The 24,499-nt window shown below is 41.4% G+C and overlaps 1 protein-coding gene and 1 long non-coding RNA gene across 2 annotated transcripts in view; one reads left to right on the top strand and one right to left on the bottom strand.

Annotated features, from left to right (window-relative positions):
- CCNYL1 (cyclin Y like 1) overlaps window positions 1-24,499 on the top strand; it is a 32,531-nt gene that overhangs the window by 2,474 nt on the left and 5,558 nt on the right. The window contains exons 2-8 of the mRNA XM_083474372.1: window positions 10,854-10,928; window positions 11,747-11,781; window positions 13,402-13,502; window positions 15,373-15,408; window positions 16,965-17,016; window positions 18,029-18,148; window positions 19,879-20,045. Of these exons, the coding sequence (XP_083330498.1) occupies window positions 10,854-10,928; window positions 11,747-11,781; window positions 13,402-13,502; window positions 15,373-15,408; window positions 16,965-17,016; window positions 18,029-18,148; window positions 19,879-20,045 (586 nt within the window). The remainder of the gene's footprint in view (window positions 1-10,853; window positions 10,929-11,746; window positions 11,782-13,401; window positions 13,503-15,372; window positions 15,409-16,964; window positions 17,017-18,028; window positions 18,149-19,878; window positions 20,046-24,499) is intronic.
- LOC310693505 lies at window positions 20,318-24,499 on the bottom strand. Its single transcript, XR_014519212.1, has 2 exons — window positions 21,720-24,499; window positions 20,318-21,284 (listed from the first exon to the last, which is right to left on the bottom strand). It is a non-coding gene; the product is annotated as an uncharacterized lncRNA (long non-coding RNA).

Here is a 24,499-nt window from a genome sequence, read left to right as displayed (position 1 = left end):
GCCTGCAGAAGAAGAGATGACCTGGTGGGTTGGTCTTGAAGTCCTTGTTCTTGTTGTGTTTCCTTCTGGTAAAAAGGTAAAGGTAAAGGTACCCCTGCCTGTACGGGCCAGTCTTGCCAGACTCTAGGGTTGTGCGCCCATCTCACTCAAGAGGCCGTGGGCCAGCGCTGTCCGAAGACACTTCCGGGTCACGTGGCCAGCGTGACATCGCTGCTCTGGCGAGCCAGAGCCGCACACGGAAACGCCGTTTACCTTCCCGCTGGTAAGCGGTCCCTATTTATCTACTTGCACCCGGAGGTGCTTTCGAACTGCTAGGTTGGCAGGCGCTGGGACCGAACGACAGGAGCGCACCCCGCCGCAGGGATTCGAACCGCCGACCTTTCGATCGGCAAGCCCTAGGCGCTGAGGCTTTTACCCACAGCGCCACCTGCGTCCCTGTTTCCTTCTGGTAGCAGGTCCCAATTACAGGAGTGCCATCTCCACTTACGGTACTTATTTTTTTAAATATATGATGTTTGTTTACTTCATTAAAACCATTGTGGGTTTATTATGTAGGGTCCCTGGCCTTCTCCCCTATAATTCCAGAACTGGTAGTAGATAGCTGTGTTTTGAAAGCTTTTCTTGCTGTCTTTCTTAGTATCAGCCATTGTTTTTCCTTGTCTTCATGGAGATTTTTTGCTGCGTCTGATAGGTTGAAACAGTACCTTTTCCAATACTGGGGCTGTTTAGAAAAGCTAAATGGCAGCAGCTGTCATTGCACACAGGCTGCATAGTGTTGCTGCTTATCTTTCAAACGTCCACTTTATGGTCATCTGTTCTTCTTTCTTCCAAAAACTATCTTATAGAGAGCTGCAACCCACCCTCAAAGTTAGTGTTCACACTTCTCTCAAGGTCTTCTAGTAAGTGATGCATTGAGAGCAGTTGGATAATTTTTATACAGTATACAACCGTATAGTATAACATGGCCCCAGATGAGCATCAGCTGTCCATTAATAATGGGAACAAGCACAACTTTTCCAGAGTGATCTGACCATTTTGTGGAGTATATACTTCCACTTCGTGACATATAATATTGGGGGGGGGTAGACTTTAACATTTGTGTATATCTTACTAATCTGGCAAAGCATCTTTGGACTACATTGAAGTAGTTTGTACTCCAGTATGAAAGAAGGGATTCAGATCTCAACTAGAGGATCTGGGCAACTCTTGGAGAAATCTAACCCTTCTCCCCTACTTCCCTGGCAATTCCTTTGAATGTGACTTGTTTGCTTTAACAAGAAACTGTCTTTGATTTAAGAACTGGAACTGTAGTTGTGATGGCATCTTCCTATAATGATGTTTGAAAGCAAAATATGCAGTGTAAGCAAATACATCTTGAATTTGTATAATGCATACCAATCCCAGAACTTATTTCTTGATGGGGACACTTGATACCTTTTTAAAACCAAGACATGCTGCTTGTAATAACTAATATGTAGTTATGAATTGTGATACAAAAGTTATGTTCAGAGTGCAAGTGGCAAGACAAGTTTGAGTGACTTAACCATTGAATTTTCTATGTGTTTATTGGAAGGAAGGAAAAGGGTGGTGGAACAATGGAATTCTGGAGGCTAACTTAAAAATGACATAATATAGCTGGACAATGGCAAGCTATATCCAGACCAACAGGAAGTTAAGTTACAGCAGTAAAGTCAGACATCAGCAACCCATTCCCACCCAGCTCTTGTTCCATGCGGGTTTCCTGGAAAAAAAACCTTAAGTTATGTTTGCTTCCTGAACCAAAGGAATAATACTAACATTAGTTGTACCTATCAAAGAGTACTTTGACATGGGAAAATATTTAGCTGTCTTACTCAGTTATAGCAGCTTTCTGATTTGTGAACAATCTCATTGGTTAATCTTCTTGATTGATTGGTTGGAAATCTAGTAAGTGAAGAATGATAAATGTGGCCAAATTCTTCAAATGATGGCTAGCCATCTGTGTGGTTGCCTTGCTGTATGAGTTTTTTGACTGTCATAATGGCACAAACAATAATTTCTTAAAAAGTGCAGTGGGGGCTTCAGTAAATTTTTATTGATAATATTTTAGTTTTAGCTCTGTTTTCCAAGGTGCTTGAGGCAATGAACAACACTTAGGTCAATTTAGTTTCACACTAAATAATAACATTAAAAACCAGTAATCAGGAGAATTGTAATATACAGTTAGCAACATAAAATTCCATAAATACCTGGATAGTAAACATTACAGGCTCAGAAACTTCTAAATGCAGTAATAATAGCAGCAGAAAAAAGCAGAGGCAATAAAAAGGAGCAATAAAAACAGATAAAATTAAACTACAATATTGTTAGAAAAGGGAAAGCACTCCTTGTTAAAATTTGCAAGTGTACAACTCTGCAAAACAGTATGGGTGAAGAAAGGGGAATCAAACCTAACACTTCACAGTTACCTTCAAAGTATTCAGAAGGGTTAATGCTTAGTGCTGAGCAGCTTTTTCTTCTGGAGTAGCTGTGACAAGTCTAGGAGTGAAACAGGCTACAGCTTGCTCTTGCAACAGAGCAGACGTGAACAAACACCAGGCCTTTCTCACAAGGCGCCTCTCAGAGGAAAGGATCTGCAATACTATCAGTTCCAGCTCGAAAATATAAAATTACATGTGGGCTTCAGGCCCAGTTTTAGAAGGGTTGTCCTGTGGCATGAAATATGTGGTAGTAGTAAGGAGCAAGAGGAATATAACTGTGTTGATTCCTTTGGACCTCTAGGCAGCTTTCAACATTGGCATCCTTCTGGTTAGACTATTTTGAGTTGGAAGAATTGCATTGCAGTGGCTCCACTCCTGCTTGGATGGTTGAGACCCTGGTGGCATTGACGGGGTTATTGCTCTGTTCCTTGACAAGTATATGATGGGGTCCCACAGGGTTCTTACATTATCTCCCATACTGTTGAATATCTACATGTAATTGCTTAGAGAATTCATCCACAAATTTAACACTGGTGTCGTCAGTAGACACAGATGATACCCAGCTCTATCTCTCCTTTTCATCTTTCATCAGTGCCTAGGTACAGTAATGCCCAAATCCAGATAAGATGATGGTTCTGTTACGTGGTGGTTCACCTGCCCGGTGGATGACTTTGACTTGTTCTGGATGGTGTTGCATCCACTGTAAGGATCGGATTCACGGTAGATCATAGGTCTGGTGTTATCACTGTCAATGCGAGTAGCCTCAGTGACATGAAGTGCCCTTTATCAGCTTTGGTTGATATATCAGCTGTAGCCCTCTCTGGACAAAGATAACCTTGCTACAGTTACCTATGTTCTTTCTTATAGCCTACTGCTTGGAGTAATGTGATATACCAGTGTTAGAAACTGAGATATGAAAGCTAGGAGCTAAATGGTACCTTAAACCTAGTTTATGGGTGCAACAATGGAATGTCTAGGCCTGGTTTTTTAATACCAAGAATACAAAGCTGAAAATGAATGAACTGCAGCTAAAATATTACGTTCATTTTCCACATGGTCTGGTCCTTCCCTGGCCCACCCCCCTAATATCCCGAAGAGGGTCTCTTCTCCAGTCTTCAGAGAATAACTGGAAGTGGGGAGGCAGAAAAAGGTCCTCCTTTCCTTCCAATCTGCAGTTTTAATCTGAAATCTTAGGCGCAGTACTGCGCCCAGAGCTCAGAATCTTCGCGCTAATGGACTTCCCTGTCGCAAATTGTGCCTAGCACAATGGCAGTGTCGAACACTGTATTATACACAAGGCTGCCTCTGAAAAAGATCTGGAAGCAACATCAAACATCTGGAAACAACCCAATCCTAAACAAGGCAGCAGGGTATCAGGGACCCAGCAATCTGATCATATTACTGTGGTGTTTTCCCACCTGCACTAGCTGCTATCCTTCTCTGAGTTCCGCTGCTTCATGGGGTGTGTCAGATGGCTACTGGAGAGAGAATATTTTTGGTACTAGTGCCCTGGTTATGGAATGCCCTCAGAGGTGTACCACCAGCCCCTGCCAGGGTTGCAGGCCTCGAGGGGCACAAAATCACCTATCAAGACTAGGGAACGTATGACGTATGTGTGCTTGGCGACACTGTGTGTCAGTACACTGCAGCACAAAGGCGTGCAATTTTTTCCATCCTCCTCAGTCCGGACACTTCAAGTACTCGGGATGCATAGCATGTAGCAATTGGGTTGTGCAAAATGTTATTTCTAATGTGGCTATTGTAAAGTGATTCCCCCGCCCCCTGGTGATGCCAGGTGGGACCCTAGGTACGCCTCTGGCCCTCCCCAGAGAGACTTGCCTGCGCAAGTGCTCAAGTCATCCTTTTGATGCCAGGGGTTATATTTTCCTTTATATTTTTATACAAAATTCATTAGATCTTTTATTGTGTTTTAATGCTAGTTTTACGGCTTGCTGCCGGTGGTTTATCACTTCTTTTACTGTGATTATTTGTCTTTGTCTTGTTGCTTGTTTTTAATTAATAATTGGGCAGAGGCTATTATTTAAAGAAGCTGATCTTCCTACAATCCTACACACATTAAAGTAAATCCTACTGAAGCCAGTGAGACTTGCTGATGAAATATGCATAAAATCCAACTGTAAGAGACCTAAGGAAAGACAGACAAAATGGAAATGGCAGGGAATACAATACATTTTCCTTGTTCATGAGAATGATGGGCAACTAAACTTACAATATACAGTGGTACCTAAGGTTACATATGCTTCAGGTTACATATGCTTCAGGTTACAGACTACACTAATCCAGAAATATTACTTCGGGTTAAGAACTTTGCTTCAGGATGAGAACAGAAATTGTGCAGTGGCAGCGCAGCGGCAGCAGGAGGCCCCATTAGCCAAAGTGGTACTTCAGGTTAAGAACAGTTTCAGGTTAAGAACAGACCTCCAGAACGAATTAAGTTCTTAACCCGAGGTACCCCTGTACAGGCATAGTTCACTTCATTGCGCGTTGCAGATATTGTTACCTTATGAGGACACGGGTGCAGCTGCAGGCAGCCTTACCATTCCCAGGGGAAGGAAGCCCCCTACCACCACTGCCCCCCTTCTGGTTATGAGAGTGGAGCCGGCTTGGGATGAAGCCGGGGTTTTGCCCTCCCACTCATGCAGCCAAGGTGGCCTGGCTTAATAGACTACAGTGGTGCCCCGCAAGACGAATGCCTCGCAAGACGGAAAACTCGCTAAACGAAAGAGTTTTCCGTTTTGGATGTGCTTCGCAAAACGAATCTCCTATGGGCTTGCTTCGCAAGACGACAATGTCTTGCGAGTTCCTGCGGGGTTTTTTTCCTCCCCCCCCCATTTTCTAAGCTGCTAAGCCGCTTATCAGCTGATCCGATCAGCAGATAAGCCGCTAATAGCGCTAATCTGCTAATCCGTCAATGGGCTTTCTTCACAAGACGAAAAAACCGCTAGACGAAGAGAATCACAGAACAGATTCTTTTCATCTTGCAAGGCACCACTGTACTACAGTATAGTGTAAATATAACTTTTATATGTACTGGGAAACAAAAAAAATATGGTATGACTCACTTTATTGTGATACTTGCTTTATTATGGTGGTCTGCTACCGAACCCCCAATATCTCTGATGTACAGTATGCCTGTATAAGCATTTCATCTCGGTTGGGTTGCCATTTCACTTGGCTGTCTTCCTGTAAGTCATGGGGCTCAAGCTAGTTCAAAGCAAAGGGCAGCTAGTTTTGCAAATTCTGTAAAAGTTAGTGTATAATATCTAATAGGAAAAGCAACTGGTTTTTTGAGTTCTATCCGAGTCATTTAATATGGCTTTTAAAGTCCACAACCAATTCTGGAAAATAGTTCAGACAGTTTTAGCCATCTAAATCAGGGATCAGCAACCTTTTTCAGCCGTGGGCCAGTCCACCGTCACTCAGACCATGTGGTGGGCCGGACTATATTTTGAAAAGAAAAGAAAAAAAAGAACAAATAAACCACAAATAACCCAGTGATTCATTTTAAATAAAAGCACACATTCTATTCATGTAAAAACACCCTGATTCCCAGACCATCCACGGGCTGGATTGAGAAGGCGATTGGGCCTCATCCGGCCTCCAGTCCTTAGGTTGCCTACCCCTGATCTAAATGTTTTTGGAAAGTGCAGCTGGGTTTTTGATTCAGTGGACCTTTTTTTTCATTCGGTTTTGCTTTCTTCCTTAGGTCTAGGAAATATGTGGCTGAAGTTCTATAATGTCTTTAGAATTTGGGAGCTATTACTCCAGAGGATGGATAAAAATCATTGGCTTGTCTTAAATTTTGGTTGCAAAACAGTGGGAAAAGGCATGCATGTTTGGGTCAAGCATTATAAATGTCATAATAGGTGATGTGTTGTTTAATGGCAAATCATGAATACTTATGACTCTATGAACCAAACATTTTGGATGCTTCTTCAGTGAGATCGAAAGTAAATGGCTTTTGTTGCGTAACTTCTACCCCAGTTTCCAGAAAGTTAGGGTGCTTAGGACAGGATTATAAAATGGGCTTGAACACATCCAGTGGCTTGATTTAAATCTGTGGTTTTAACTTGCTTAAGTAAAGATTAATTTAAATCAATTTCCCCATTGTCTAAAACATACTTCCTGAACAGCCATACCCACTACTTGGTTGCTATGGCAGTTAAAACACTTCAATTAAATAAAGCCTTTATACTACCTAGAAGCATAATCCGAAACCTTTGGTCATGCAGCATGCATTCTTTGTACACTCCACAATGGTATCTCTCTTAAAAACAAGGGAAGTGATTGTGAAGCTACTGGATTTTTGTCTGGCTGTGTTCACATGGCAGCATCACTCACCTGAAGACAAGAGCCACAATCCAGTACAGAATTAAATACATTAGATTGTGGCCTAGGTCTTCAGAATTTTCCAGAAGAAACTGGACCAGTGTTTTTGCACATTAGATAAAAAGTGGATGTCTTTCTTTTTAGTTGATAGTTACAAATGTCAATCATTTCTTCAACAATAAATGTGTTCCATTGTATCATAATTATAAGGTGTCAGATGTTTTCCATGCAATATTTATTTTCACACTGATTCTGTAAGTGTTTGTGAGTGTGCATCATAATTGGGCTTTAAGAACTGTAGAATTTAACATGCTTTATTACATTACAGATTTTATTTCAAATCAAGCTACCTTCAGAAGTGAAACAACATTATTTAAAATTACAAATCCATCTTAAAACAAAAATGCAGTGAAACAAATGGGTTTGGCACCCTATGGCAAGCCTTTTAAGAAGCTTTTTGTTATAAAATGTTATAAGATTTGGCAGCAGCTTACGACAGCAGATGCTGCATTGGAACTAAGAAAAGTAATTCAGGAGAGTCGTTAAAAACCGACCAACTTTAAAATATTAGTATTTGTTATGTAGAACCTTTATAATCTGAGCTGGTTCACGTATTCTAAGCTATGAAGTACGGGCAATACCTGATCCGGTCATGACAGCCAGGTGGCTGTGCAACAAACTTTAGCTGCAGCTCATGGTTAGTGAGGACCCACTTACCTGGAAGAAACCCCATTAAATTCAGTAGGACTTCTGAGTCAATATCATTACGTTGTTAGTGTCCTTGCATGTCTGCATGGAGCGAAATGGAAATTAACTTCTACATATGTGCAGTCCACCTTCTGAGCTTACATATACTACGAACTGATCTTCCTTTAAGTTTCATAATAATAATTCTGTGTGTTTTCATATGCAAATCTGTGTTTCTCTGTACAGTACTTTTAAAAAATCAAGTTCCTGTAAGTCGTGAATTGCATGAGGTATGCAGGCTGTATTTGTAAATCAAAATTACTCTGATGTAATTGTATACTAACCAAATGAGTGAATGGAAAGCTTGACTTAAACCAATAACTGTTTCCTCTCTTTTGGTGTCTTAAATTAATTTCCTAACCCTCACCCCCATTCTGATGGGAGGTTTGATGTAGAGCTTGCAATATTTTAATGACTGTTTCTACACGACCTCTTTTTAATTCAGGTGTAAGGCAGCAGTGCCATTTCATCTGTTCCCTGAAGGACTATGTAGATTAGCAAACTGTCTGAAAGTATTTCACCGTTACTGGTAGTTATAAGTGCTTTTGCCCTTACTTTGCATGGACAATGGAGTCATCCATCAGTGTCCTGCTGAATGGCCAGGGAGGAAATCTAAGTCAATCCAAAGCAGATGAATATATGAAGTAATAGCTTGCTTTTGTGCTGCATGAGATTGTTAGTCAGGATGGAGAAGGCAATACTTTAGTTCCCTATTGTAATAGGACTTTGCTTGTTATGAGACATTCAGGAACCTGATGTTCAAGGACCTACCATTTGTGGTCAGTTCAGAGACAGAAGAATAAAGAGATGGAGCTTTTCCTGAAACATACCACTTCAGGTGGTGCAGTTGCATATTTCAGTGCCCCCTTTCTCTACCATTCACTGAGGCCCAACTTAAACAGGATGCAGGGCATAGGTTTAGCACTTATGTGTTTCCAATCACGCCAGTCATTTTCAGATCGTTGGCTTGTTAACGTGTTACATTAGCAGGTCAATGATTAGCGGCCAAACAAACATGCTGCGTGTGTGGAAACATGACAGGGTGTGTGGGGAATGTTCCAACTCTACAATGCTAGGACAGAAATGTAACAATGCCATTCATGCATTTGGTATCCAACTTCAGCTCAGAACTCTATGATTTATGATTATAGCCATGTTAGTATGTCAAAGAGAGAACCTGCAGTGCCTTAGAGAGGAAATTGTCTCATTGCAGCATAAACTTTCACTGTCAGCCGTCCAAAGGCATACCAGTATGTCTACAATTTAAATCCCTTGGAGCAGCTGTTCCTCCTTGGCAGAGACTTGGGCCATGCTGCTGAAGATTCCCCTCTGGTAAACTGCAGTGTATTCTGTTAATCTGCAGCACATGTGGTTCCTTTGTATTTAAGTCCGTCTGTAAAATTACTGCTGAAGTATAAGTGAATCTTGTGTCTATATAGCATAGGTCATTTTGTGGCCAACTATCTTTGCAAGCGTGCCAGAAATCAAGACCCAAGTGCGAGAGTCGCTCTGGCACACAGTATAACACATAAAACAGCTGCTACACATTTGTGGTATGTTTTTGCCTCTAGTGAACTGGGCTGGGGGAAAGGCAGCTAGGTAGAATAGGAAAGGTACTTATATATTTTAAAAAGCTAAATAGTGTATTCATTATTTTTTAAAGTTAAGACTTAAAAAGTAATCCTGACCTGAGATGACCTCATAGCATCGAAAATGCCTTGTGGTTGGGTTCTCCCCAACTCAGTATTCTTTATGTGAATTTCTTAACAGTTTCAGTATTTACAAGCTTTCTGGTGACTCATGTCTCTTAGAAGTAAATCCAACTTCAATGATCTAAGTGTGAAATAATGTGTTTTAATGTGTGTTTCCCATTCATACTTGGAAAGTGTTCTTAACCAACTTCTTGAAATTCTTGGGGACTGCCTGTAGAATTTTAAAGGTTTGGCATAATTAAAGCTACTTTCTTTGTTTACTCAGAGAGGAAAACTGAACTACTGATGAACAGCTGGATGCTTTTAGGAAGCCATCTAGCATTAGTCTAGCTTGTCCACACTATGTACTTGAAACAGCCAATCTAGCATGGCAATATTAGAAATTCAAATACATAATCTAATCGCCAAATGGCACTTTAAACCTAGGTTGCACTCGCCACAACAGAATGTCTAGGTGCTCTTTTTTTCAGCAATGGGATTTATTATTAACACATTCAGTCTCCAAGGAAGATATATCAGAAGTAACATTTTGCTTTAACCAGCCACCAACTTGGTATCCAGAGATCTCCACATGGTGGCTATTGGACCTGCACCAGTCACAAAATGCACCTGGCTAATTTCTAACACTGGGCAATATTATATATGGGCAGTGTTATATATGTAATGAGGGCTGCTCATGCAGAAGAGCTGAGGCAGTATTGATGGTCTAGCACATGGTGTCAGTATGGTATCACATGATTGACAGGTGGATTGCCCCATCCACATGTCAAAATCCCTTGCACTTGTGCAAGGGATTTCACAATGCTCTTTGCAGTAGTCTCTTCCCATCTCTTTTAAAGATTGCTACAGCAGTCTTCAAAGGCGCAGGGGAGACTGCTGCAAAGCATGTGCAGCACAGTCTCTTGCCCCCCACTTTAAAGATTGCTCTGGTGCTCTTTAAAGTGGGGGGAGCGCTTTCAAAGAGTGCTGCAAAGCAAGTGCCTGCTTCTTCATCGTTGTGTGACAGAACAGTTTCTGTCAGAGCCTGTATCTAAAGCAGACATTGGTTCTAGCAATGAAAATTACATGCTGGGTTTTTTTTAATACCCCCTCCCCAAAATATGTTGATCTTCTTCAAAGGTTGAAACAGTCGGCATGGAGCAGGCTTTCCAAGAACATCCTGTCCGTTAGTTGATATTACCAGTGACATCAGCTGATGGGCAAGTGGTTTAGAGAAATGGCAGACACAGATTGGCCCATTGGCCAGAGTTCCCCACCCCTGATCTATTCAGAGCAGGCTGATGACTCGGACTTTAAATCCAACTGAATGGGGTAAATACCAGTTCAGTATGCTCAACAGTGTGGTAGCACCCTGTTGATTAACTACTGTATGAATCTTTATTATTATTATTATTATTATTCTAAGATATGGTTCTAGTGTTTGAATGTATGAAAATGTACTATATAGATACTAATTATGTAACTGTTGGGAAGTATGGGATAGGTAGGATGTCTAGGAGGAAGTTCACTTTTCTTGGAATATAGATGTGTTTCCCAAAATAAATCCAAACCTAGGAATAGCATCCCTTCTGTTTCTTTGTTTCAGATTTAGCATTGGAGTCAAATCCATCTGACCATCCTAGAGCAAGCACAATTTTCTTGAGCAAATCCCAAACAGATGGTAAGCTATCTTTTGCTCTCTTAAAACGAAGGAGAGGAGGATATGATAGAGTGGATGGATTTTGATTGAGAAATGCCGCTGTCTCCTTCCACTTCCGTCAAAATACTGACTCTACATCAACATTTTTAGCCATTTTCCAAGGCATTTAAAAATAAGCTTTTAATTAATCCATTCTTTTGAAACACTTGCCACTCATTAGAATGAATAGGAATGATTGCATTTCTTATTTAGGAATGGTTTAGGATGGTTGTCCTATGACCAGTGCTTGAAAAAAAAATCTACTTAGGTTTATCCTGGCAGAGTGTGTGCCTTGTAGCTTGAAGCTCAGTAGCTTTAGATAACACAACTCGTAACAGCATTTATTTTTGTAATCACATGTTCTTCGTGGTATAAAATTTCAGTGCAGTTGGATTAGCTCAACCTTAGCAAGTAAATGCTTAAAGCAGTGCTCTCTAGTGATGAAATACCAGGAGTCTTGAATGCATTTTCCCTCATAGGATGAACTGCTGCAATAACTCCCTAGTCTTTGCAGAGCAGAAGGTTCTGTTGCTTTGAGTGGCACTAACTCTGTGTCACCCTTTCTTGTATTGGGAGTAAATGTTAGGTTTCCCAAAAAAGCAGCATAAAGTTAAGTTGACACACCCTGGAAGTGATAAATTGTGCTCAACTGGAAACTAAATTATTGTCAGATAAACCTTGAGTGGTATTTGTTGGGTTTGAATGTATACTCCTAGCAATTAAACAGATTTCATTCTAAAATACAGAATGCATTTAGAAGTTGAAGCATTCATTAATAAAAGTGTTCACTCCCTTTTCAGTGAGAGAGAAGAGGAAAAGCAACCACATCAACCATGTAAGTACATCTAGTAAATGAAGAAAGGTGTAAGCAAAAGCCCAGCTAGTTACATGCAGGAAATGGCAGCAGTGAGCTTAAGAGTTTCACTCCTTGCTATTCCAACAGCTTACTTCAAACGTTTAAACCATTCACTGCATATTTAAGTTCCTGCATTGCAGGGGGTTGGACTAGATGACCCTTGGGGGCATTTCCAACTCTGCAATTCTATGATTCTCAAGTTTCCTTTTTCCATAGCGCAGTAGAACACAATCCTAGCTGGTGTTGTTGACTGCACAATATCTCAGTCTAAGCACTCACGTGGTATAATTGTTTCAAGTGCAAAAGCATCTTTAATAAGTGAGCATGAAATTTGTCTCCCACATGGCTAATGCTGTGATGAAGAAGGAGCATTAATGTGTGCTTCAGTGGGAGCTGCAGAAGAGGGTCACCTGTGACTAATGGGATTAGTGGTGATTAATCCGTTCGGCATGTCACTTCCATATTTTTTTGCCTGCCAACACTTGATAGAACAAGTGCTCTGTGCTCCTGTTTCCCTTCTGTTTCGGAAACACTTTGCAGCCAAAGTAGAATGGGAGTAAACTCTGAAGCAGAAGGTAGTTCATGTTTAATTTCCGTTGAACAGCCTGTTAACTGCCAGTTGCTGGAATTCCTGCGGATTACAGGACTGGGTGGGCCTCAGTCTGAACATTGCATCTTCAGGAACAGTGGATTTTTTCTGAATTACTTAAAACAGATTAGTTATATTTTAAATGTTAAGATCCTGAGGATGTGCTTTGTTTGTTTAAACAACCCACAGGGATTCTAGTACAGTAACAACAAAATATTCTGCAAAACAGAGTTCACCCCTGCCTTAAGATACCTGCTACCAACTTTCACACACTTTCCTAGAATTGTTTGGTGGGATGAGTAGCTTTTTGATGTTCATAGCTTATAACTGTCGAAGTATAATATTGATGGCACATGGTTGTGTAATGTAATGTGCTCATGCTCACTCTCCTAGGGTTGCCATATTCCCAAAAGTGAAAATCCAGACAGAGTTAGTTGCTGTTTTTTCCCTGATTCCGCAAAAAAAAATTTCCCTAAAATTCCTGGATGTATCCAGGAAAATCTGGTTGTATGGCAGCCCTAGGCTCTTTTCCCAAAAACTAAACACAATTAATCATTGGCTTTAAATGGGGGAACATCTGTAGCCTAAGTAACCCAGAATACCTTCCTTGAGCTTCAGCAGAGTCGTTTAGCTTCTCTATGACACACTGCTGGCACATGTTCTTCGCCTCAACTTTAAACATGTAATTTCTTGTGTATTCTCCTCTGCTATTTACAATAGTAGCTACAAGGGAGTCCAGACCTGGAGAAGGACTTGCGATGGGTGGCTGGTGGGTGTGTGTGTGTGTGTGTGTGTGTGAGAGAGAGAGAGAGAGAGAGAGAGAGAGAGAGAGAGAGAGATTTTCTATGCCAGTCAAGTATTTTTCTCTAATGTATCTTTGCTTTCTTTAATAGAATTTTAATGCTTAATTCTTAAATATGTAGGTTTGGATATGGGTGCTTACTGTAAACCCATAAATAGTTGTATTGGAAACCATTTTTAAGAACACTGCTGCTTTCCCCTCCTTACAGGTTTCTCCAGGGCAGCTTACAAAAAAGTATAGTTCATGTTCAACAATATTTATTGATGACAGCACAGTAAGCCAGCCTAATCTTAGGAGCACAATAAAATGGTAAGTAACACTGGGTCTTTAGGGAGAAGGTATACTGATGAACCATGTTCACCTCCTCTGGAGAGATCAGAGGAGTCAGTATTCTGTCGAACGGGATCTAGTGAAAGTGATTGATTCTGGTTTTTATAAGTTGAGCAGGAAAGTTTTCTTTGCCCACAAAGTAAAATGCAGCAGTTTTATGAAACCTTTGCTCTGGTAACATTCTGTATAAAACACAGAGTAAATTGTAGCCTCTTGGGTTGGCCTGCCATCTAGTGGCATGAAATTATTCCTTAACCACAGTACTTGATTCCAGAATTCTTTGATTCAGGGAAAAGTTACCTAATAGTTAAGCTTTTTTTGTATCTTCATCTTTCTTGTTTCTCTTATGTAGACTCCAGAGCTGTCATACTCCAGTTTCTATTTTTGCCCTCTCAGAGAATTGGGTATAAAATTAGCTTGTAACTTTAAAATGTTTAGCTGATAAAATATTGGAGTGCTTGAGACAATACAGTAATTAGGAATTAGGAACACAAAGCCCAGATTTGCCATAGATTAGCTCATGTAAGTCACACAGTGTCTTTAGGCCATAGAGAGCTGCAGGAGGAGGTTGGATTCGCAGCTGAAGCTGAGAAGTAGTGGAGATTTTAAGTACAGCATCATGCATCATTTCAGATTGGGTCCCTTGACTCAGGGTTGCCAGAATAGCAGCGATGAGGGGAAAGTGTTGGAAGTACCCTTCATTTTCCCCCTTGAAAATTTATTTCCCCTTACAATTTCCTATACTGTTGTTTGGCTCATTGACTTAATTTTATCCCTGTCGTATAATGAAATTATACTATAGCTTAAAAGTAGAATGGGGGGCATGCTATAAATGGAAAAGAGGTTTATTAAAGAGGTCTGTATACTGTTGAAACTCACCAGCATTGTAGGGTGAGCTGCTTAAAATACAGGGCAAGCTGCTTAAGGGATGATTCCATGCAAATGGATTTAGCCCATTTATAGGTGTGGCCTCTTAGAAGTGGAGACACCACCACCCCGACACAGTTTCCTCCACCTCGGTAATAGACTCTGTGCACCATGAGCATAAATATTCTCAGGGCTTTCAGACTGGAGCGAGTGAAGAGTTGATCTTGCACAGTGGATGTAGGAGGTCAGAGCTTCCCCCTCTGATTCCTCAGCTGGGCTGTGTGGTGTGGTAAGCCTAAGGAGCCATGGGCGATGGTGTTCTGTAGCTGTCAGAGCATCAGCCTCTTTTGTCTAATGAACCTTCCCCCACCTCCCACCAGCTGAATGCAGCGAGGACAACATCTCAATCTCTGCACTGGCAGTATCAAGATGTGCCCACAGGTCTGCCTAGAGAGAGCAGCGTCCAGTTGCTTGGAAAAGGAGGAGGCACAGTCACTAACCCACCTATCTTGTCTTACAGCAAAAAAAGATAAATGGCCAGAAGATTTTAGCCTACATCATCAGTGTGGTGATACCCTGTATCCCTCCTAATATTCAGTGTTATTCAATAGTCCCCCCTCTAGTGATATTTGTGTACCCCTTGGGGTCTCTTGGCCAAGTCATCTAGACAAGCTAATTTTGTTGGTCATTTTCTTACTAAATAGATTACAGGTTTAATCCAGATGCTCCATTATATGATCCAGTTCCTGGCATTATAAAGATCTTTTTAGTCTTAGTTCAGGCAAGCTTGTATTAGAGCATGTTGAATTTCTACACGTATATCTTTAAATGAGTTCAGTTGAAAAAGGGAAAGAAGAAGAGGCAAAAGTTTCTAATGTGGTTTTTGTCATAAAATCTGTTTTTGTCTCGTAACAGCAATCTTGTATCAAAATTAAACTTGCAGAACCACTAACAGTGAAATGACTTTTCTCTCTCCTCACAGTGTTACATTAGCAATATACTATCACATAAAGAACAGGTGAGCACCATTTAAAACTCTTCTTTTGCAAGTCATTGCATTGATGATGACTACAGCTAGCCATTGGTTACTGAGGTAGCTGTAGCTTGTGTGTTTTATTAATTGGGGCTCTCATGTTGGAGAGGCAATGCTGTTAAGAATCAAAAATTTGTTGCGTGAATATGAAATAGCAAGACTTTAAAACGGGCAGGTATTAGCTACATTTTTCATACCTAAGAAATTGCTGGTGGCTGTAAAGAGCCCTGGGGAATTGAGAGAGAGAAACGGATGCACGCACAAACTTACCAAATTAAGGTCTTGGAAACAGAAATCAAAGTGCAACAGATGCGAGTTTTGCATTCAGTAACTTAATTTTTATGCCACCTTCTGTTCATAATGACTTCATAGATAGGGCTGGGTTGCATATGCGTGCTCCTGTCTCCCCACTTTCTATGGCTGATGATGAGCTACTTCACTGCAGGAGATTAATGTTAAATATAGCTCTCTGGGGATGAAGGGAGTCTCTTTGAAGACAGGAGCCACAGTAACAGTCATAACACAAGCTTTGTATAGGCTTCTTTGAGGTTTTCCATCCCTTGCAGTATAGGCATATTGTAATTTATGGCTACGGGCTCAAAATGTGTTTGCAGGAGGGATGTGTCTTTGCTCCATATGGTTTCTTTAGCACCCCAGGTTGTAACCAGAGTTGTCAAATGGAAGTCTGCTCATGCAAGGTGTCCATTGCCCAATTTTCACTTAGTCCTCCTTTGCACTCCAACCCTTGGTACCACATCCCACCCCATTCAGGAGAGTCCTCTGATTTTTCTGGGGGCACAGGAGGCTATAGCGAGGAAGAGATAGGAAAGCTGTGTTCTACTCACACTACTCAAGATCCAGCCACTGAATCCGCACACACAAACATACACCCTTCGGACCATATGCTTACTATTACTCATTTGTCCAGACATCTTGTCTCACCTTAATGCAAGTGCTTGCTAAAAACTTCAAATTTGGCTCATGCTGAGTATCTTGGCATTGAAAACAAGTCTACAAAAGTTATTGATTTAGGGGTGTGTGTTTGTTTGTTGGGTGTAGATGTTTTGCTTGTTTTGTTTGATGACATTGCCAGTTTTGTTCCGTGAAAGGGGTATATTGTGGTTCCCAGGACAGTTTCTTAGATCTCCAACAACTGCAAAGCATACTGTATTGCTGCTGTTAAAAGTTTATTCCAGTCATACCGTGGTTGCCGAATGCCTTGGAACTCATACGTATTGGCTCCCGGACAAACGAAAGCCGTGTCTTGGTTTTCGAACAGTTCCGGAAGTCGAATGGACTCCCAGAACACATTCTGTTCGAGAACCAAGGTACGACTGTATATAGTTTTATAGCATTTTTGAGTTAGCATTTAGTGCACAACATGGAGGGGAGAGAGCGGGCAAAGGAGATAAAGAACAGGGTATTGCCATATTACCAATTACATGGGTAGTCCTCATCTTATGATGTATTTAAATGCTTCTTAAAGGAATGCAAATGAAAGCTTTACTAACAGCAGTAACATACATTCTCCTGTGTTGCAGGGATTCTGATAGATCACTGGATATTTTTGATGAGAAATCACATCCACTCACGGTAAATTTGATTGCCTTAGTTTGACTTGATTGCTTGAGTGCATCCCATATGAACAGGAAAAAACCCTGATACCTAGGAAACTGGTGTCTATTTCAGCTTGCTTATAAGGAAAGCCAGATTTTCAGGAAAATAAGAGAGATTTCTTGTCTCTTAGCTTCTGTGCAAAGAAACATTTCAGCCTATACAAAACTAGATTGCTATTTGGCTTCTTATACAGTGGTGCCTCGCAAGACGAAAAGAATCCGTTCTGTGATTCTCTTCGTCTAGCGGTTTTTTCGTCTTGCGAAGCAAGCCCATTGAAGGATTAGCGGATTAGCGCTTTTAGCGGCTTATCTGCTGACCGGATCAGCTGATAAGAGGATTAGCGGATTAGAAAAGGGGGGGAGGGAAAAAACCAGCAGGAACTCGCAAGACATTGTCCTCTTGCGAAGCAAGCCCATAGGGAATTTGTTTTGCGAAGCACCTCCAAAACGGAAAACTCTTTCGTCTAGCGAGTTTTCCGTCTTGCGAGGCATTCGTCTTGCGGGGCACCACTGTACTGTAAAAAGTGATGTTGCAGAGTGTAATCCCTGGCCAATTGGTCCCGTTCTACATTCTGGCTGTGGTGCAAGACAGCTGATACAGGTTTTGTTTTGTTGGAAGAGCAGTGTTGGACTTCTATAGCTTTGAGCTGGAATCCAAAGGGGGGTATTTATGAAAAATATTTACCCATGCTCATGAGTCAGTTTCTCCCTTCTGGTGGTAGCTTCTTGAGTCCCCATAGAATATAGTTCTAGGTTGTGTCCCCTATTTTTGAGAGAAGCTAGGGGGCTCCAGTAGGGAGAGGCCTTTAAGGAACTCCTGTGAGCACTCAGCCATTTGGATTCCAGCCTTTGTATATAACCCACTGACCTATTCATGCAGGATATTTTCACAGTACTAACAACATGATCCTGTGCATGTTTGCTCAGAAATAAGTCCCGCTGTGTTCAGCTTAACTTTTAAATTACTTCTGAACTGTGTCCTGTTTCAGCGTGAAGAGGTTCCAGATGACTACTTTAAACATGACCCTGATCACAAGCACATCTATCGCTTTGTACGTACCCTGTTTAGTGCAGCGCAGCTGACGGCCGAATGTGCAATAGTGACACTGGTAAGCCTTGGTGGTAAGCCCAGTTACCACCATCTTGCATTTAATTTTTTTTTAAATCAGGTTAGATTCATAAGAGTCATAGGACTGTAGAGTAGGAAGGGACCCAAAGGGCACTCGAACCCAACTCCCTGCAATGCAGGAATCAGAGATGGAATTAAGTATGTCTCATGTAATGACTCCTTGTCATTTTTACCTTGCAGCAGTCAGAACTTGATACAAGAAATGCACTAGGCTGATTGCAGCAGTGTCAATAAGCTTGCACCTAGGCTGCCTGTTTGATAACTGTTAGACAAATCCATTGCAGAGGTGGGGGGGGGGGCCTGTTGCCTTCCAGGTGTTGTTGGACTTCGACTGTCCATTCGGCATGCCAATGGGAACTGGAGTCCACTCACATGTGAGGCTACTTGATTCCCCCATCCCTTTAGTTCTCTTGTGCTGCAGAAATAGAGGGTAAACGCATTGGGCTACATCTTCTGAATTTGGAATACTTGTGCAGGTAAGTAGCTGTCCTGTAGCCAGTAAGTCTGTCATGACTCGGAACTGAGGCCCTGTTTCAGTGTAAGATTTGCCTCCTCTGCTGTGTTTTTGGAATGGTTCCTGTGAAGGCCTGCAGGTGAAAAATTCCACACGACCTTCAGGAATCTTTCAGTAAACTAGAACTGTCAGAAATGGAATATTCTGCTTCCAGTGCTTTTCTGTATTGAAACAATTCCTAACAGCACTACGCGTGTGTAAGACTCTAGGAATTCTTCTGAAAGCATTCTGTCATGTAAGAAAGCAACCGGTAAAAAATTTGGTCACTTAAACATTAAAAAGTACTTCTGCCACTAGTTGGCACTGTTTCACCATGGAAAGGAGCAAAAGTTTTCAGTCAGTTGGGAGTTACCTTTCCCCCCCTTCTGTACATGATCTTGAAGCTGAAAATATGGCAGTTCTGTGGGGTTGCTTGATTCTAATGTATTTTAGCTAATGGAGTTCATTTTAAATTGGTGAATAAAACGTATATGTAGATGTGTATGTTGAATGTACAGTGAGTGCAAACACACATGAATAGGGAGCATCTCGGTAATGAAATTTGCAGTGATGTTGAGTAGTTTTGATTAGTCTTGGTTAAGAAAAATACAAATTCTTAAAACGTGCAATACTTTTTAAATTCATCTTCACTTTACAATGCCCACCCTTCATAGTGAGTGCATTATGTTTGGTCTGCTTGAAAACAAAAACATTTCTGGTGATGTAGATGGAAGAAGTTGCAGGAAATCAGACTAAAACTACTCCTTCAGGTGTTTGACTACATCATAGATTGTACTTGATTGAAACATTTACTGTGCATTCCTTATTAGCCCTATTCTGGTGTCCTTTGCTCCCGTGTTGAACAACATGGAAGCAAGGATCAAGATCACGCCAAGTAGCCCTTCTCTGGGTTTTGTGTGTTTGTGCTTTGACGGCTTTGTGCTCAGTGCAAACATCAGTAGCAAGGGGAACCTCACACATATAACCCTGGACTGTTACAAATTCTGGGGATTCAAGCATAGTTGTGAAACCTCTTTGCTACAGATGTTAATGCTGTGTGCATGGACATCAGAGGAGACATGCACAATGTTGAGGGCAAAGGGCTAATCTAAGCAGCCCCGCTTCTCATTTCCATGTTGCTCAATATGGGAGCAAAGAACACCCAAAGAGGACTCTTGGGTCATTACAATCTTAAGAACAGTTTTCTTCATCTGCAGGTTTACTTGGAAAGGCTCTTAACCTATGCAGAGATTGACATTTGCCCAAGTAACTGGAAGAGAATAGTTCTAGGTGCTATTCTGCTAGCTTCTAAGGTGTGGGATGATCAGGCCGTGTGGAATGTGGATTACTGCCAAATACTGAAGGATATTACAGTTGAAGACATGTAAGTTTCAAGCTTTAGTTAAATTTGCTCATCTGTGTCTTAGCCCAGATAGTTTGAAAATACACCTTTACTCCATGATATATTTAGTATGTAATATGCCTTCAACTAATTCAAATCAGGTTTTGAATGGTGTGCACGTGACTTCTTGTGGTTTTCTTTGTGTAACAGTAGTTCGTGAGCACAATTTTTATCAGACCCTGTAAGTTGCAATGAGCAGTTTGACCCGGGCCTAGTAATATGGTGCTTATTCTTTAATACTTTTTTTTGGGGGGGGGGAGAGAGACACAAATCCAAACTTGTTTGGTTTTCACTTTAATAGAGCTCTGGTCTTGGAAAAAATGTGAGAACTTCTGCTTGCTATTCACTAACTTAGGCTGAACAGTGTGGGATTTCAGTGGTCTTGTTTATCCGAATGAGCCACTGGTACATAGTGCTGGGGAGGATTCGGTGTTCATGGTGCATGTTGGCACCAATGACATGGGCAAATGACATCCTGGAAGCTAAATTTAAGTTGCTAGGTTGGATGCTGATAGTCTGGACCTCCTTTGGCATCCAAGGGTCCAACCATCTCTCTAGACTGTTTCCTGCTACTGATACATTTAAAGAATTTCTTCTTGTTGGTCTTAATGTTTTCAGCCATGTGTTCCTCAAATAATTTTTTGAAAATTCCTTACTATCTGCTTGCATTTGGGGGAGGGGGGGTTTCGTGTTCCTTTTTGTTTCCTTCATTTGGACAAGGCTTGAAGGAAGCCGCCTTGCCTCCAATAGCTTCTGGGCCCCTTGCTTGTTAAACAGAACTGGCCATGATGGACCAGGAATGAGACCTTCACAATAGATAGCTCGATGAAGATGTTGCAGCAGCCATGAAAAAGGCAAATTCCCTGCTAGGGATCATTAGGAAAGGAATTGAAAATAAAGCTGAGGATATCATAATGCCACTATAGAAATCTATGGTGCGACTGCATTTAGAATACTTTGTACAGTTCTTCTCACCTCATATCAAAAAGGATATTGTGTAGTTGGAAAAGGTTGAAATGAGGGCCTCCAAAATGACCAAGGGGATGGAGCGACTCCCCTGTGAAGAAAGGTTGCTGTGAATTAAAGTTGCAGGCATCTGTGAGAACAGAATGTTAGACTAGATGGGCTATTGGCTTGATCCAGAAGGCTCCTCTTAGGGTCTTAAAGAGCCTCATGCCCAAGTCTGTCACCCATCTCCTCCAGTGCAGCAGCTGAATTTTGCTTCCATTATGTCAGGGAACTGACATCGGAGCAAGAGGCGGAGGGAAGGCTCTCAAATGATGCTGGAGAAGGGCCCACCAGGGAGAGAGGCAGCTCTGCAGATGGGGAAGCAAATCAGCGCAACACCAGGGATATAGAGGGGCTGATGGGGGAATCGGCGAGAGGGCTCCAGGACTCTTCACCGGATACCAGCGGGGAGAGCACGGGTCCTCCGCTACCCACGCCCACCCTGCACAGAAGACTTCCGCGCAGAGAGAGTAGGAGGAGACTGGGTGTCAAACAACTTTTATGTTGGAAAAGATTTAAGAAACGCCCACTGACGGATTCTGCTAGCGACTGAGGCAGCCACGAAGTGAAGAGCTGCCCAGACTGAAAGGTTTAGCAAGGCAACAAAGCCTGGAGAGGCGGCAACTTACGCACGAGCAACCCATACACATTACACATTATAGATTAAGCAGTTTGTTGTGTTGTCCAAACGTTGGCAAATTGTGGTCAACCTTAACTATGGTTTCTTAAAACAATCCAGGTTCAAACTTTTTGTTGATCTTAAGATGGAAGTAGAAACTTCTGCATCCTTTGTGACTACAGCACCATATTCACTTAGCTATGGTTTAGCGTTATTGTGTTGTGTCTGAAATTAATTCTCAAACTTGTAAAAACCAACGCAAAATATTCAGAGGTGACCCCCAAAGCGAAATGTATTTTTGCTTTTTAAAAAAACTATTTTTTACCTTGTACTTGTAAATGTTAACTCTGAATCTTGAGACAAGCATCTAGGAAGGAGTTGTCCAGCCGCAGCAAGTTGTCCTTTTTCTAGAGCGTGCATTGAGAAGCATGACTCTTAATTTGTGATAAGATGCTTAATGGAAAAGAGAAGTGTTCTAGGCAGATGAGGGAGTTAATTGGGTTTCTTAAAAGATCTGCCTCTTAGTTTAGAGGGGGGGGGGGAAGATGTATAAAGCTGGCAAACAGAATAATGCATCAGAATTTTCCTTGCACTGCACTTCTGATTCTGTAACAAGAAATCTGAAATGAGGAAAAAGGAAAATGTTGTTTGTTGAAACCCTTTGCCATATAAATAGCTGCTTTAATGGAGTGTCTTAATAAGAGTGGGAAAAACCTCTAGCCACGCAGCTGCTAATCCTGTAGATTACAGTGTGCATAAAAGAGGGGACATGCTGTTCATTCTTGGGCTACATGTGATAGTAAATAAAGCAACACAAACACATGGGGCCTTTTTGCCTTTCCTAGCTTCTAAACCCTTATTAATAGACTTGTTAATCCGGCAAAGTATTGTAATTTTTACACAATTAAAATGTATTAGCGAGCTCTGTACAAAAGGGGCAAATGAAGCCCTGATCAGCTGATCATCCAAACATTATCTGATTTACATTTCTATAAGCTTTATGACCATATGAGCAGGAAATTAATTCTGGCAGGGGGCTTAATGGTCCTCCTGTCCATCCTGCTCGAAGCAGAGCACACAAAGCTCCTATTCTCATTGAGACTTGCCATCTAGATGATACATTCCTCTTTGTTTTCTGTCTCGTCAACTAAAATGCCAATATAAAAAAAGAATGATACTTCTCCTCATCTCCCCCCACCCTGCAAATCTTTGTGAGTGAGGAAGAGTTAACAAGAAATTGAAAATTTGACATGCAGTTGTGAGTTATGCAGCTCCCGTTTTTTATGGGGAAAGCTCTGTTGTCTGGGGTCGATAGGCGGCTTTTGATTTGCTCAGAGTTAATGGAGGTGGGGTGGGTTTTTGTTTTTGTTTTAACCAGATTTGCTTGAAACTGGTTTAAATATGGGCTGTCTGGGCTGGCGGCAGTGTCATAAGGCAGCAACTGTTGTCACTGGGATGTGCCTCTGCACCTGAAGTTTCGCCTCTCCTCTCCTTTCTACACCTTTTCCTTGCACTTCCCATCATCTCTTGGATCTCTGTGGGGAGTACCAGCATATTTCATTGTACTCTGCATGCTCAGAAGTACTAGAAAGCCCAGTGCTTCGTTCTGGTTTCTTACACAGCAGCAAACACTTCAGGCATAGCTTTTTAAAACATTTTGTCGGTCACATGAAAATCAGCCCTTGTTAATGTTGACATTTCATGTGTTCGGGTTTGAAGACATTTCTTCCCATCCTTGTGACTATGCTAATTTGGGCTAGGGAATTATTCTATATTTCATTAGGAGATGAGCAAATGAGTTTAGTGTGCTAATAGGGTCTTAACACTGTATTTTAAATGTAAATGCATAATAGTGGAAAAAGCACACAATTCCACTGCTTTTGAATTGGCAAAAAAATTAGGCGCATTCAAATAAATGCAACGTACCGCACATTGTAAATCTGTATTCAACCGAAAGTAGAACCATGCCTTTTGACGTTTGGACCGATGGAGATGTTGCTATGTATCAGCTCATAGTAAGATTCTGTTTGGGATATGAAGCAAGTATTACTTTTGAGACCCATTACCGGTTCTTATTTTTTGCAAGTACTCTTCTAACCATTCTGAAGAGGTGCTGCCCCGCACCTGAATCCATAGGATAGATTTCAGTAAAATAGCATGTAAGGCAGCCTTTAAAGAATTCCTCCTCCTGTCTTGTGCTGATATATATCCTCCCGGGAGTCTCGGGGCGAAGAACTCCTTCGCCTACCTAATGCTGCTTGCTTGCTTATTTATTTATTGCTGGAGATGAATCCATGTTGCCTCAAGAGGCTTTTTACTCCCAGATAATAGCAGCAGCAGCTCTTCAGAGATCCATTTGTTGCCGTGGTGATATGCCTACTTCTTTTGTTGGTCCGCCTCTACTTCAACAAACCCCCTTCCTGTTATCAACCTGGTGAAAATGTCTGCAAGTTCTTCAGAGCTAATCAACAGCACACATCATTCTTTTCATCTGATAACTATAGCACAGGGTCTTGTAAGAATGAGAATGGAGTATGAATTGTGTACAGCTGTGCTAATGGAACTCTAAAGGACAGCGCTTCTAAGTCAGCAAAGTGAGTGCATGACAGAACATAACCTTTTCTCCCGAGCTGGAGGTCCCAGAATTCAAATTGCATCTAACATGATGAGCACATTCGCTTTGTCCCATTAAAAAAAATAAAAATGCTTCAGATGCAGTCAACATTCATTTTCCGGGGGGGGGGGTGTTGCTTGCAACACTGAATAATATTAAGATGCTTATTTTGTCTGTTTCTGTCAACCACTTTTA

This window comes from Podarcis liolepis, assembly GCF_965112155.1.
Source record: "Podarcis liolepis genome assembly, chromosome: 1".
NCBI lineage: Eukaryota > Metazoa > Chordata > Lepidosauria > Squamata > Lacertidae > Podarcis > Podarcis liolepis.
The sequence above is the reverse complement of the archived record's forward strand: the minus strand, read 5'-3'. Positions and strand labels throughout refer to the sequence as shown.